Source organism: Anser anser (assembly GCF_964211835.1).
Source record: "Anser anser genome assembly, chromosome: 1".
In the NCBI taxonomy this organism is placed as follows: domain Eukaryota; kingdom Metazoa; phylum Chordata; class Aves; order Anseriformes; family Anatidae; genus Anser; species Anser anser.
This window is the reverse complement of record NC_139720.1, coordinates 16,578,356-16,590,683: the sequence shown is the minus strand read 5'-3', so window position 1 is coordinate 16,590,683 and position 12,328 is coordinate 16,578,356. Positions and strand designations below refer to the sequence as shown.

The 12,328-nt window shown below is 42.0% G+C and overlaps 1 protein-coding gene across 1 annotated transcript in view; it reads left to right on the top strand.

Annotated features, from left to right (window-relative positions):
• Positions 1 to 11,964, top strand: part of ALG10 (ALG10 alpha-1,2-glucosyltransferase) — a gene marked incomplete at its 5' end in the record, with an annotated part of 28,048 nt that extends 16,084 nt beyond the window's left edge. Inside the window, one exon of the mRNA XM_083832572.1 lies at positions 10,842 to 11,964. Within this exon, the coding sequence (XP_083688698.1) occupies positions 10,842 to 10,934 (93 nt within the window). The 3' untranslated portion in view covers positions 10,935 to 11,964. The remainder of the gene's footprint in view (positions 1 to 10,841) is intronic.
• Positions 11,965 to 12,328: the final 364 nt, after the last annotated feature.

Sequence of the window (12,328 nt, the reverse complement as noted above, 5' to 3'; positions counted from 1 at the left end):
TAACCAGTGCTTTTCAAAGGACATGTGTTGTATAGTTTTCTTCCTTTGTGGATTAAAAAAAAAAAAGAAAAAATCCTCAGCGAAGGAAAAACAGACTGAAGATTCATCTTTTATCACTAATGATAAAAGAGACTTTGTTTGGAAATAGAGGGGTTGTAAAAACTGACCTTCATGTTTTGGCTCCTCTCACGAGGCACAGACTGGTATTATTCTCCTCTTGGATGGCAAGAGTCAATATCCTCTAATCTCTGCTTCTCCAATGAAATCTTTGCTTGATCGGTCCCTTTAACAAAATCATACGCAAATGATATATACACATAAAAATAACACTTCTGGACAATTAAAAAATGGGTAAATGAAGAGAAGCCAGGGTATTAAGTAGTGCTGGCTGTTAACAGACCTTTGCGTTTCCAAACTTCTAATAAGGTTATTTCCTGCCATCTGAAGAGGTCCTTCACAGGAGTGAGCAGGGGTGCCGTGATGGTGTGCAAGAAGTCCACACACCCGCTGCAATACTTTCTGTGTTTCCTGGCGAGCTGACCTCCCACCAGCTGAGCCCAGATTTTGCCTTTTCGGATTATAAACTTAACTTGCTCTTCCCTTGCCCTGGTTCACGGGAAATTGCCCATTTGGCATTTTTATAGTAGCTATTTCTTCTGATCTATTCTGGCATTTTCTGCCATCATAGCTAAGCAATGGTGAATAGCAAAATCTGCTAATGGAACTGGGGCAAAAAAAAGGCAAAGAAGCCACTGGCTGGGGTCATACATGACTATGGGGCTTACAACAGGGCTTTGCAGCAGCTGGGAATGGTAAGGGGGGCAGGAAATCACTGGAAAAGTTCAAGCAAGTGTTATGCCATATCTGTAGGCAAATGAAGCTACTGAAAAGGAATATAGCCTCTAGTGGGAATTCCAGATATATCAGACACAAAGCTAACATGGATTTTTTTTTTAACAGAAAAATGCATTTAATACCTTATTGTTACTTTTCAGAAATAACATTGTTAGAAAACACTCTAGTAAATGAGGACTTTCAAGAATGAAATCTGTATTTACTAGGATGACATGCCTGTTGTAGTAATGGCAGACAATAAATCAGGATTTGAGTGTTAGAAGTTAAAGTACTTGTTAAAGTCATGAATGAGAGCCCAGAGTATTCAGTTTAGTTAAAGGAATGCCTATAAAAAAGTTAAAAATTACATTAAAATGCCTAATGAACATTACTAAGAGGACAACACCTTCAAGATTTGTATTTGGACTTGTTGAAATAATAATAAAAATGGTCGATGAATATTCTTACTAACACTATAATGGAGATATATATAAAATGTACTATATAAATAACCACAGGGATGAAATTCCTTGCGACTAGAGACAAATAGATGTATAACAAGGAAAAACATGAGTGCAAAAGGCAGTGATAGGTAATGAAGCTGGTGCTGTTGCTGTGAATATCAGAGCGTCTAACAGTATCCTGCAGCCAAGGGAGGAGCAGGAGCCCCAGCCCCAACCCACAGCAACCTGCCGCAGGGTAAGCAACGGTGTCACAGAAATTAGAAACACCAGGGGCAATACAGCTGTAACCAGAACTCATAAGCCCCTGAATATTTACAAGAAAAGGGGAAGGAATGGGAGCACTGGCTGCCTGGGGAGGTGGCAGCACCATGGTTTGAACCAGATGTTGTTGGGGCTGCTGGTGGCAGCCTGAGAGGAGAAGCACATCCTGCTCCCTCCCACGCTCCTCCTTTCCTCTAGCATTTGTTTCCCCACCTTTCCCTGTTAAAAACTCACTGTGGTTATAAGCTCTGGCACAGACTTGCAGTGATTGCCTAAAAATGCTGCAGTAGTCCCTGAAGTGCAGCTCTCAGAGCACGTTGGCTGCACATGGTTAAAAGCACACATCTTCATGGAGGTGCTGGAGCTACCCCTGCACCTGCTCTGTGGGTAGCTGCACCTACCTGTTATCTCTGTGCACCTCACAAATCGTTGCACAGGAGAGAAAATCAAATGTTTTTGGAAGGTTTTGACGCTGTGCAGGAGCCCAGATGGATATGGAGACAGAGCACATGCCTATGTTTTCCTAGGAACGTCCTCTTTCTCCAGCTGAAAGTCTCACTCACATAGTGTCAGAGGATTTGAAAAACTTAGGTAGGATTTCCAAGTGATCTATAGCTTTCTTTGAAAAACCAGCTGTGAAACAGGCAGAGAACTCAGTCCTGTGTGCAGATCAGCCCCATCGCACAGTGACAGCCGGTCGGGAGCATCCCAGGCACACCAGGTTTATACCCTCGCATAGCAAAGCACAAACACGTCTTTCTGCCTGAAAAGCAGCACAGAGACACGGCAATCGCTGTGACTAGATGGAGGGAGAGGTGGCCATGCCTCTGCTTGTGCTCGTTGGTGCACGACTTAATGTGCCACTCAAGGTTTTATTTAGCCCAGTATTAAACAGCCAGGGAGAACGAGGATGCTCTTCCAGTTGTCCTTGTAATAGCTGTGCAGTGATGACAAAAATCTGATGTCAAAGTGAGTCCAAGAAGCTCACAAAACTGTACAATGCAGTGTTAGCAAATGTAAAGTTTTCCTGTTCTGTGATTATCTGGGACAATTTTCCCTCACGGAAACTTTAAAATAATTGCTGATGATTTAAAACTTGAGACCAAGTAGGTGACCTACTGATGAAAGCAACAGCTCTGGGCGCTCCTGACTCAAACACTGATATTTTTTGCTCTTCACCTCACCTATTACTGTACAACACTGATAATAAGAAAAAAGCAGAGACCTTAGCACTGACTCTTTCATTTCAGTTTTCCAGTTCATTGCAAATGGTGCTGTATTTCTCTTTAATCCCTGGCATTTCTAGAAACTTAATGCATTTTAATACAGCATTTCTCTAACTCAAAGCAGTCCTGCTTCAAAAAGTAATTATTTTTGGTCTGAATGAAAATAAAATGCTGGTATGCGTGGCATTAGGTGTTGCCTAAACAGGACAGCTCGAAAAACATTCCTTTATAAAGCTGTTGCTTGTTTCATTTTTTTTTTGCCCTCTCCTAGAGAGTATGTGATTTTCATTACAAGTGGCACATGTTGTAATAAGTCATATCTGCTCTACAAGTATCTATGCTAACCATAAGCATGACCCAAGGCGCATTAGTCAGCCAGAAAGAGCTTGTCAAATAGAGCCTGTCTGCAGGGGGACAGAAGATGCTGATTGGAATTCAGTGAGTGTCAGGGGTGGTCCGTGCTGCCACTGCCACTGCTCCTCTGCAGGCACGTTAATTAAACAAGATGCAAAGAAAATAAGTCTGTCATGTTCTTGTGGTCGGAATCCAGGCAGAGGAAATAGCTGATGACTTAACTAGTTTCCAAAAAGCCAAAATTTCCAAAAGACATTCATCTTAAAGGAAAATTTAACTTTATCATTTGTCCTTGTGTTCAGTTCTCCCTCTGATACTTTAGACCTAGCAATGGATCAGAAGCAGTTCTCTATATCAGTATATCAGTCTCTCACAAATAACTGCTGAGATTTAGCTCAGGGAAAAAAAGCCTTCTGATCCCCTGGGATTTAAACCAAAATAATGTAGTCTGATTCGAGCCGCGGATTTAATTACAATGTCTTTAACAGTTAGTTGAAGGCATGCACATTTTTCATAGCTAAAATCACTCAGATTTTGATCTACCTGACTAGAGACAAATTATTGTAATTGAAGCTGATGATGACACACTTGGTGATCAACAGTCATAACGTTTCCCCGTTAATGTTACGAGCATCCATCACAATCAATTTGTTGATTGCTAGCCTGTAAGGATTCACAGGATGTTGCTGTATCTGGCCCAAACCGTATCTAATTCTAATTTATCCATTTTATTGTAAATTCTTACTTGACCCATAAATCTAGTACCAATCACAGTGCAAAGAGAAACTCCATATTCTGTAATTAAAAAATAATTGGATTTTCATTTTTATTTCTCCTTTAAAACTGTAACTTCTCCTTACTATAATGTATGTTAAAACATTGATGGGGTATTCTTTTTCTACAAAGCACACCTTCCCCAAAATAATGAAGAATTTGCCTGTAGCATCAGGATCCCAAAGGAGGGCTTGGATAATTCTATTCTTGATATAAAATAGTGAAGACTTGCAAGAAATATGAACTCATGTATAAATTCTGTCTGGTAATTGGAAGCCAAAATATACCCTAAGTAATCCTAGCTGGGTTAGAAGATTGCAAAGTTATCAATGACTCGGGTACGTCTACAAATTGATTCACTATTTTAGTAACGAAGCCTGCAATTTACTTTGGGGGAGGAGGGATAAATAGTCTTTGTGTAGGAGATTAAAATTATAGTAAGTAGCACTTTGGATCTTCTATTTTAATCATCTACAAAACAGTGAAAAAAGTGCCCTGTATTGTATCGTGTCATCATCTCTATAGCACTTAAAAGCCACATTCTCAGAGCTATTTTTAACAGCATGAAGTGGAGAAAAATAGACTCGGCTTTGAGGAAGATGCATGAGTAAGGTGGAAAGCTGTACCAGAGAGACCTGAAATTTGTATTTCAGTTTCCTAATCTTGGCCATAAGGATGGAGAGGGGGGTTTGCCTTTCCTTTTAGTACATTGCTAACGAGAATTCAGCTGCTGAGCATCCCGGTTGCCCCTCAGGCTGCAGGAGGTGCGACCCATCTCCCCAGCGGTGCTCCCTGCGAGGGTCCGACTGGGAAGGGAAAAGGCATCGTCTGCCCCCTGGGACATGGGGGGATGTGCCAAAAGGCTCTGCCAGGACTCAGGGACCCTCCTGGCCTTCATCTGAGCACTATGAGGATGGCGTTGGCATTGCCCCGTGGGGACAGGCACCTCGTTCCATGCCGGGGAGCGATGCAGGAGCTTTCCTTGGGTGGCGAGGCAGGGTTTGCTGCCAGGTGAAAAAAAGGCAGAGTATTTTTAAATAACCTCCCTTCACCAGCATGCCCGTTGTCCACAGGTCTTGCCGAAGCGAGCTTTAAATAGCATCAGACAGCTTATGCAGACTAATGAAATCAGTCTGTGTTGATGTTGGCGCTTGAGCTGCTGCATTTCCAAAGGCTGCCTCACGTTCTCCGTCGGCTCAAGCAGGGATAACACAGCCACGACCCCAGGCGCTGCCTTGAAAATATGGTGACAGACAGTAAACTGACAGGAGAAATAGGTCAGAATGAACACCCACATATCCCTCATTTAGGAAAATGAGTTAACACCTTGTGTGAGTGTAGAGCACAGCTAAGAGGGGCTCTGTGCTGTCTGTCCTGAGGCTCCCAAACCATGGAAGGAGACGGAAAGCTGGTCTTGGTGGGCTCCAGCATGGTCACCGGTGAAAGAGCAGACCCTCCTTTGGGTGTTCAGGGCACTCAAGTCAGTGACTGTGCTTCTGGATTATTACAAAGGTTATAAGTGGTGTTTTGCTGCAGGATTTGGATGGAAAAGGGGAGATAAACAGATCCTGTGGGGCAGCCTGCATTTGGGAATGAGTCCCCCTTCTGCAAACCTGAGAAATGAGATCATCTCTGGCCAGGAACCTAGTCAGCCATATCTAAGTGGCCTACAGCAAATTCCAGACCTTGGGAATGCATGTTCGAGTACATGGATATGTCATTTTTAAGCCAGTCTGTCTGGGTCACGGTGACCATCTGCAATTTTCTGGCTGCCTTCATGCCAGCGGTGGTACACGTAGCCTGACCTCCACGCTCAGCTGAGCAGCCTGGGTGAGATACCCACCACAAGGCAGGCTATAACCTCCTGCTCTTGCTTTGCCTTAGCTAAGCCTGTGGTCGTGAATCTAAAATAAGCCCTCTGAAACCAGCCTTCCGTTGATCTCCAGTGAAGTGCATCTCTTCTGGTTAGAGTCAAAGGCTACAAGTCATCCTGTAAAACATAAACAAATTGAAGGGGGACGTCATATTTCAAGGTAACAGGGGGAAGGGAAGGCTGAAGAGGCTAACGGGATATTTGTTACTGATTCAGTGAAGATCTTCTTCCACTGAGAAGACCGGGGAAACAAACTTATTCCTTCTAACGTTGGTACTTGGTATTGTTTATGTGCATGCAGCAGTAGAAGGATTGTAGAGCCATCAGTTTAGAAATCACTTTTTTAACATAGGTTTAATCACTTATTACAAACAACTGAAGACTGTTGTAAGAGACAAACTATGCTTTGTGTGACAGAAATACGTACTCCTTCCATCCCTTCATATTCCCTTTGTGCTTGCTTATCCTCTCCTCCTAAGAGCTTGTCCTACTACAACAGCTTTAAAACAGATCCCTCTGTATTTGACCAGGCTGCTTTGGTGGCTTTGAGTCCTGAGAGCTGGCTCTTTTGTCCTGAAAGAAAGCCATCTGTCACTGACAGGTTTCAAGTTTACCAGATCTGTCTAAAATTTATTTTCGGAGCTGAGCACAGCACCCTGAAGTTGCAGAAAGCTTGCAGAGCACATGGGGATGCTGCTCCCTCACCTTTCTGATGCAGGGCAGATGTTTCACCCTGCTCTCCGAGCGCCCGCAAAACCTGAGTGTGCTGCACTCCGTGTGCTCCCCTGAGCAGCTGCTCGTGGTGCGCGTTCGTACAAATATCTGGCTGCCTCTGGGCATACCCGAGAACAAAATGGTCACTTTGGTTCCTGTAATCTGGTCCCTACAGTGAATTTGCTCCCCAAAGAGTCACAGGTGGTTAGGACACATGGGGCTCTTAATGACACGAAGTGACTCAAAACTGACTTCCCAAGTTGTCATATCCTCCCCTGGACTGGTGCCAAGACTGTCTGAACGTTGGTTGTGCAAGTACTTTTCAGACAAACCGATGGGCCTTTATTTCTGAGACTACAAACATGTTTCTACAGAACAAAGGAGTTGCTTTAGGAAAGTTTGTACAGAATGCGAATGTTTAATAAGCCTTATAGCAAGTGCCTGGTGCTAAAACAAATTGAAAACCTGTCCACTGGATCTGTCCAAGAAATCTTAAAATTACGTTTGGATTCAGTTCTGGAACATGCAACAAGGTGAAATAATTTAACTTGATTTGACCCACTGGCCTGAAAAATCAAAAAGTTGACTCATATTGATACACTTGCATGGACAGACAATCAATGTTTTGATTGGCAATCTTGTATTGCCTTGCCTCCTTTCCTTTTATTGCTTTTAATTTCTTTTTCCTCTACCAAAACTCTATCAGCATCCTTTTGTTAAAACATGTATTGAACAGATGACCAGGAAGACGTGTCTTGGCACTTGAATGAAGTCATCTAGGCTTGGGCCCTCTAGTCTGGCTGCTTATAAAACCCAATTTAAATCTCTTTGTATTAGTAGTAGTAGAGCTTAGCCAAACCTGTACCTCATAACACCACCATTTCAAGTATTTTATTATTAACAGCAATAGTAAATAGATTTTTACTGGTGCTGTTGCACCTTGTAATATGGGGATTTTTTTTTTCAAATTCATGAAAAATAAGTTCGGAGTTTCCCAGCAAGTTTGAATTTGCTCCCAGAAAATAAATGCCAACCTATAAGTAATCAGAACATTTATACTGTAGGTCCTTGATAAGGTTACAACAGAAATTTAGCATGTTAAGAGTCTTTTGAGCTTTTGAGTACAGAAGAATTTCTTTAATGCTTTATAGAAAGAAAATCATTGCTTTCTTATTCCTCAGACTGTTAGTTGGTTTTTCTTTGTTTGTGTGTGTGTATTTTTTTAAATCACCTCCTCTAGATTATTTTATTTAATTTCATGTTAGACAAAATATGTGAAATGTTACCAAGAGAAATATTTGTTAGTGATGTCATTACATCAAGATTCTCCTGCTTTCTCTGGTTTTAATTAATGCTTTTACTTTCTAAATTTTAGCTTCTTACGGAGTCATTGCCAAAATCTTGAAAAAATGTCTTTTAGCAGAAGGACCCACTTGCCTGGGCCCTCTGATGACCCCTCAAAGGCTTCAGAAACATCTTTAAAAGTCTTATTACTTTCCTGCGTTTTTCCATGTAGGAAATGGATTAGGATTAGTAACTGTTATGTAGCTCTAGAAAAGCAACAGATGAAAAATCCTTCTTCAATAGACAAGCAAGCAAAGAAGAAAAGAATAACAGCTTCCAGGGATGGATAAAGCCCAGCAAAGACTTTTCTGTGTGAGCAGGAATGCTCTCAACTCAGATGCTACAAAGGAGCCTCTGGTTTGAGCTGTTAGGGTAATGGATCAGACAGTCCAACCAAGGAGGAAGAAAGGAAGCAGCGGGACACGACAAAGAGCAGATTTAGGCAAGAACAGAATTGTGAAGATGCCTCATTGAAATGTAGTAACTTAAAAAGGGATGGCCTAGAGAAAAAAATCACAGAGGTAGTCAGGTAACATCACAGCAAAAGGCTCCGTAATCCTCTGCATTTCTCATGTGCTGGAAATAAGAGCAAGTATGGCTTATTCCATGGTAAAGGCAGCAGATCATGTTTTCCATAGCCCTGTTTTTATCACTCTGCGATGACAGGCAGGGACTCTGGCTATGGCAGGGCCCTGAGGGCACTCATGTCCCTGCCCACCTGCCCCGGGCCTTGCCCCCATCCATGGCCCAGGACCCCATTTCAGCCCAACCTGGGGCTGTCAGCTTCCACCACAGAAATGCTCTAGGGTGCTGGTATCCAGCCCTGTCTGAGGAAGAAAATGAGAACAACTCCTGGTTTCCTAAATGAACTGCCCTACCACCCTAGCCCTCAACAGGGCCAGGATGTGGTCCATGGAGCAGCTCTACAGCAGCAGCTGACCCCAGGGCCAGCAGGACAAAGGACACCAATCCCCAGTCCCCACTGACCCCCACTGCAAAGGCTGATCCTCTCCTGGCCCCAGGAGGACAGAACAAACCGTCTCCTGGGGCTGAGGCAGGACCTGCGTGAGCACAAAGTATCTCCAGAGCTTCTCTCAGAACTAACCCCAACACTGGTCGGGTTAGCCAAACCTTGTCCTTACTGCTAAGAGCAAGATGCAATACCTGAGAAATGCTCTGCAAGATTTTCTGAAAGCCTGAAGTAAGTGAAAAAAAATCTTAGAAATGAAAGCTGGGAGAAGTTTGTGTATGCACAGGTCCATACTGCAGTGTCATTCACACAGTGATGGTTGAAGATGGAACTCTGAATGAAGATGAGGTGGGAGATCAGGGGAGCGGGAGTGACAATGCGTATGGCATTTCTACATGTGGGTGCTTGGACACACTCACTGCGATCCCATTAAGTGCAGCCATGAGGGCAAACACATACAGATCTCCAAAGTCTGGAACCACTGTCTGATCAAAATGGATGAATTTATGAGGAGGATTTCCAGTCATGTACTGTACAATGTAGCAGGCGATCGGTTTAGCTTAAAAAATCATCATTTTCATCTTGTCTCCATAATACATCCTCTTTTTTTTTTTTCCTAAGATGTTCTCTTTCATGAAACAAGCACGCTTTCTAGCATTTACTGAATATGTTTCTCGTGGTTAATCTCCAGTCCATAATATTATCGCTGGTACCCTCAAAGACGATCCAGTTTATATTAGTTATCTTCTTGGTATGGCATGCTAGAGGAGTTTCGTAATCTGTCCTGTAATATACCCAAAAGGGGTATGTTGCTATTGCTGATTGAAATGCTCCCTAAATGCCAGAAATGCACTCATCAGCATTTCAAGTGATGTATTTATCTGAAGTAGTTTCCTTCTGATAATTTCATTTGATGAATAGAAAACGCAGCTTTCAAATCACTGTAAATCAAGCCCAGAATTTTTGGAGAATATTAATAAAAGCACAATTGGGTCAGACCTACTAGTTTTGGTTGCTAGCGAATGTTTTATTTTCTTGTGATGTTGCCACCTTAGAGCAGCCCATTCAAATGCAACATCAACCTGTTACAGTTCACTACTCAGCAGAAGGTACAGCTGTGCTGCTCGTGTGAAGGATATGGCTGTGCAATTCAGCTGGCTTCAGCACGCAGGGACTGACATCGAGATTAAATGAAGGCACAACTCTCTCAAAAGCTTTTACCTCTAAATTGTCAGCAAGGCAGTTCTGATTTTTTTTTGCCATTTTTTTTTGCCACCGGGAGCCAATTATTTGAATAAAGCTCAGTCTCTCTTTCTGTGTTCTCAATGCTTTGCTTTCTCCCCTCTCACTGCTTCTGCTCTGCTACATCTTAAAAAACAGCTTCCAGCATTCCCCACAGACATTATTATCCTAAAAGGAGGGAAAATAAACACTTTATCTTATATATTTGATATGTGCAGATAAATCTGTTAACTTATTTGAAGTTTCCAGCAAAAAGAAAATGCTTAGAATGGCTAATTGAGCAATTGAAGACAGTAATCTTACAATATTAAGCAAGAAATCTGAATTTACAGACTAGCTTTCTGTAAACAAAATTACTGAGATATGCAGGTTGATTTTATTAACTTCCAAAACCCCCAAGGCAGATGAAAACAAAACGTAAGTGTCATAAATTATTCTATGAATATTTTCATTTAAAATGACATAATAATCCAAGGAGGACCCACCAACTACTGATAACCTAAACCATACTTAGAAAATTTTACAGTGCTCTTGCTAGTTGCTTTGTCAAAATACATTTCAGTTTGCCAGGGAAGACAGCCACTGCACTTCACACGTACACTGCTGCATCTTCATATGCTGGAAACCAAAAGAGAAGGTTTCCTAAACTTTCCTTGAATAGAAAGAACATCAACAGCAGTTTTGCAGAGAAATCAGAGGAGCCCACTTAACTGCACGTTTTGATTATGAATTCTCTCTCCACCCTAGCCCTATGCTAAAATTATTCCATTTGTTTTCCCCACCAGCTCGACCAGGGGCCAGGCTGGACTCTCAGCAGCGCCTGCTTCCCCCTGTCTTTCCAGCCCATCTCCACATCCACTCAACGCAGCATGATCTAAACGGACCTTTTGCACAACCCTTTCCAAAAATTGAACCTTTTCCTGCTGGAGAGCCTGGAAAGGACTGGGCGATCCCATGGGTGTCATTAATGACTTTAGTTAGTGGAGGGAGCCAGCACCGTGGCTCTACTACCACGTGCTGCCCGGGCACATCACCACCTCCCACCCCACCTCCCCTCGTGGACCAGAGCAGCCCTGGTGACTGCCACAAATCAGAGATGCCACCAAGGCATGTTCACTTAGAGAAGCACCTGGTTGTTCACTAGGAACGTTTGTGCACCCGAAAAAGCGTTTTTCACCACTGCAACCCCTCCTGTGGGTCTGCCTTCTTGCTATGCAAATCCACCGGTGGTTTCTTCGTGAGCCTGGAAATAATTTGTGGCGTTATTTTTGGCAATGTCCTATTGCGTTATTATGCCAAGATTAAATAGGATAACAGATGCAGTAATTAAAAATGAAAAAGTGACAGTTATTTTTGGCTCAAATAGTGACTATTAACTGACATGGTAGATGGGTTTTTGAAGCCAAAAATATATGCAATAGCAGAATAGCTATTATTTCCCTGCTGTTTATGAAAGGCATATGAATCACGACCTATACCCAGCCAGTTGCATACCTTTATTTCAGATGCTATTTAAATTACATTTAATTTAAATGAAGAGAAACGAACTAAGGAAATGTCAGATTTTTTTTTCAGGCTTTGTCTTACATCAAAAATCAGACAACTGTGTATCCTGATTTCCAGAAGAACATAGGAGACTAATTAATAAACCAAAATGAACAGAAGGCGTACCCCAGGCTGACCTGGAAAAAGACCATGTTGAAAGATTCTGCAAATTTAAAGAAAAATGAAATCTGTTCAAATACACCATTTTCTTATTTTATTTCAGAAATGTGCACACATTTTGAAGTGTTATTTACTGTTCAAAAATATTGCGTCAGAGAAACAAGCTGTGAAGAAGAGGTGAATATCAAACAATAAACACAGAAAGCAAGAAATAATGATGCATAGCAGCCTTTATATTAAAATAATAATAATAATACATTTTAAGGGTGATGTCTAACTACTACTTAGCCCTGTGACTCAATTCTCATATAGCAGATCAGGATCTGATTACAGTCCTTCACAGGTAAGATGCTTGGAGATATGATTTTCAGAGATGAGCACACTCTCAGTGCTCAAAAAATAGTAAGAAAATCTGTTTTTTCTTTGAATGTATGGAGCTGCTTTTTCAGTTGTATAAACTAGCATAATCTGGAAGACTTCCAGATATTTTGGTAGATCCCATGCTTGCCAGTTGGGTATCCTAAAATATGTTTTATCAGTGCTTACTCAGATACCTACTTACCTAGGATAACAACCACAGTACATATGTGTGCATATATATATAGAC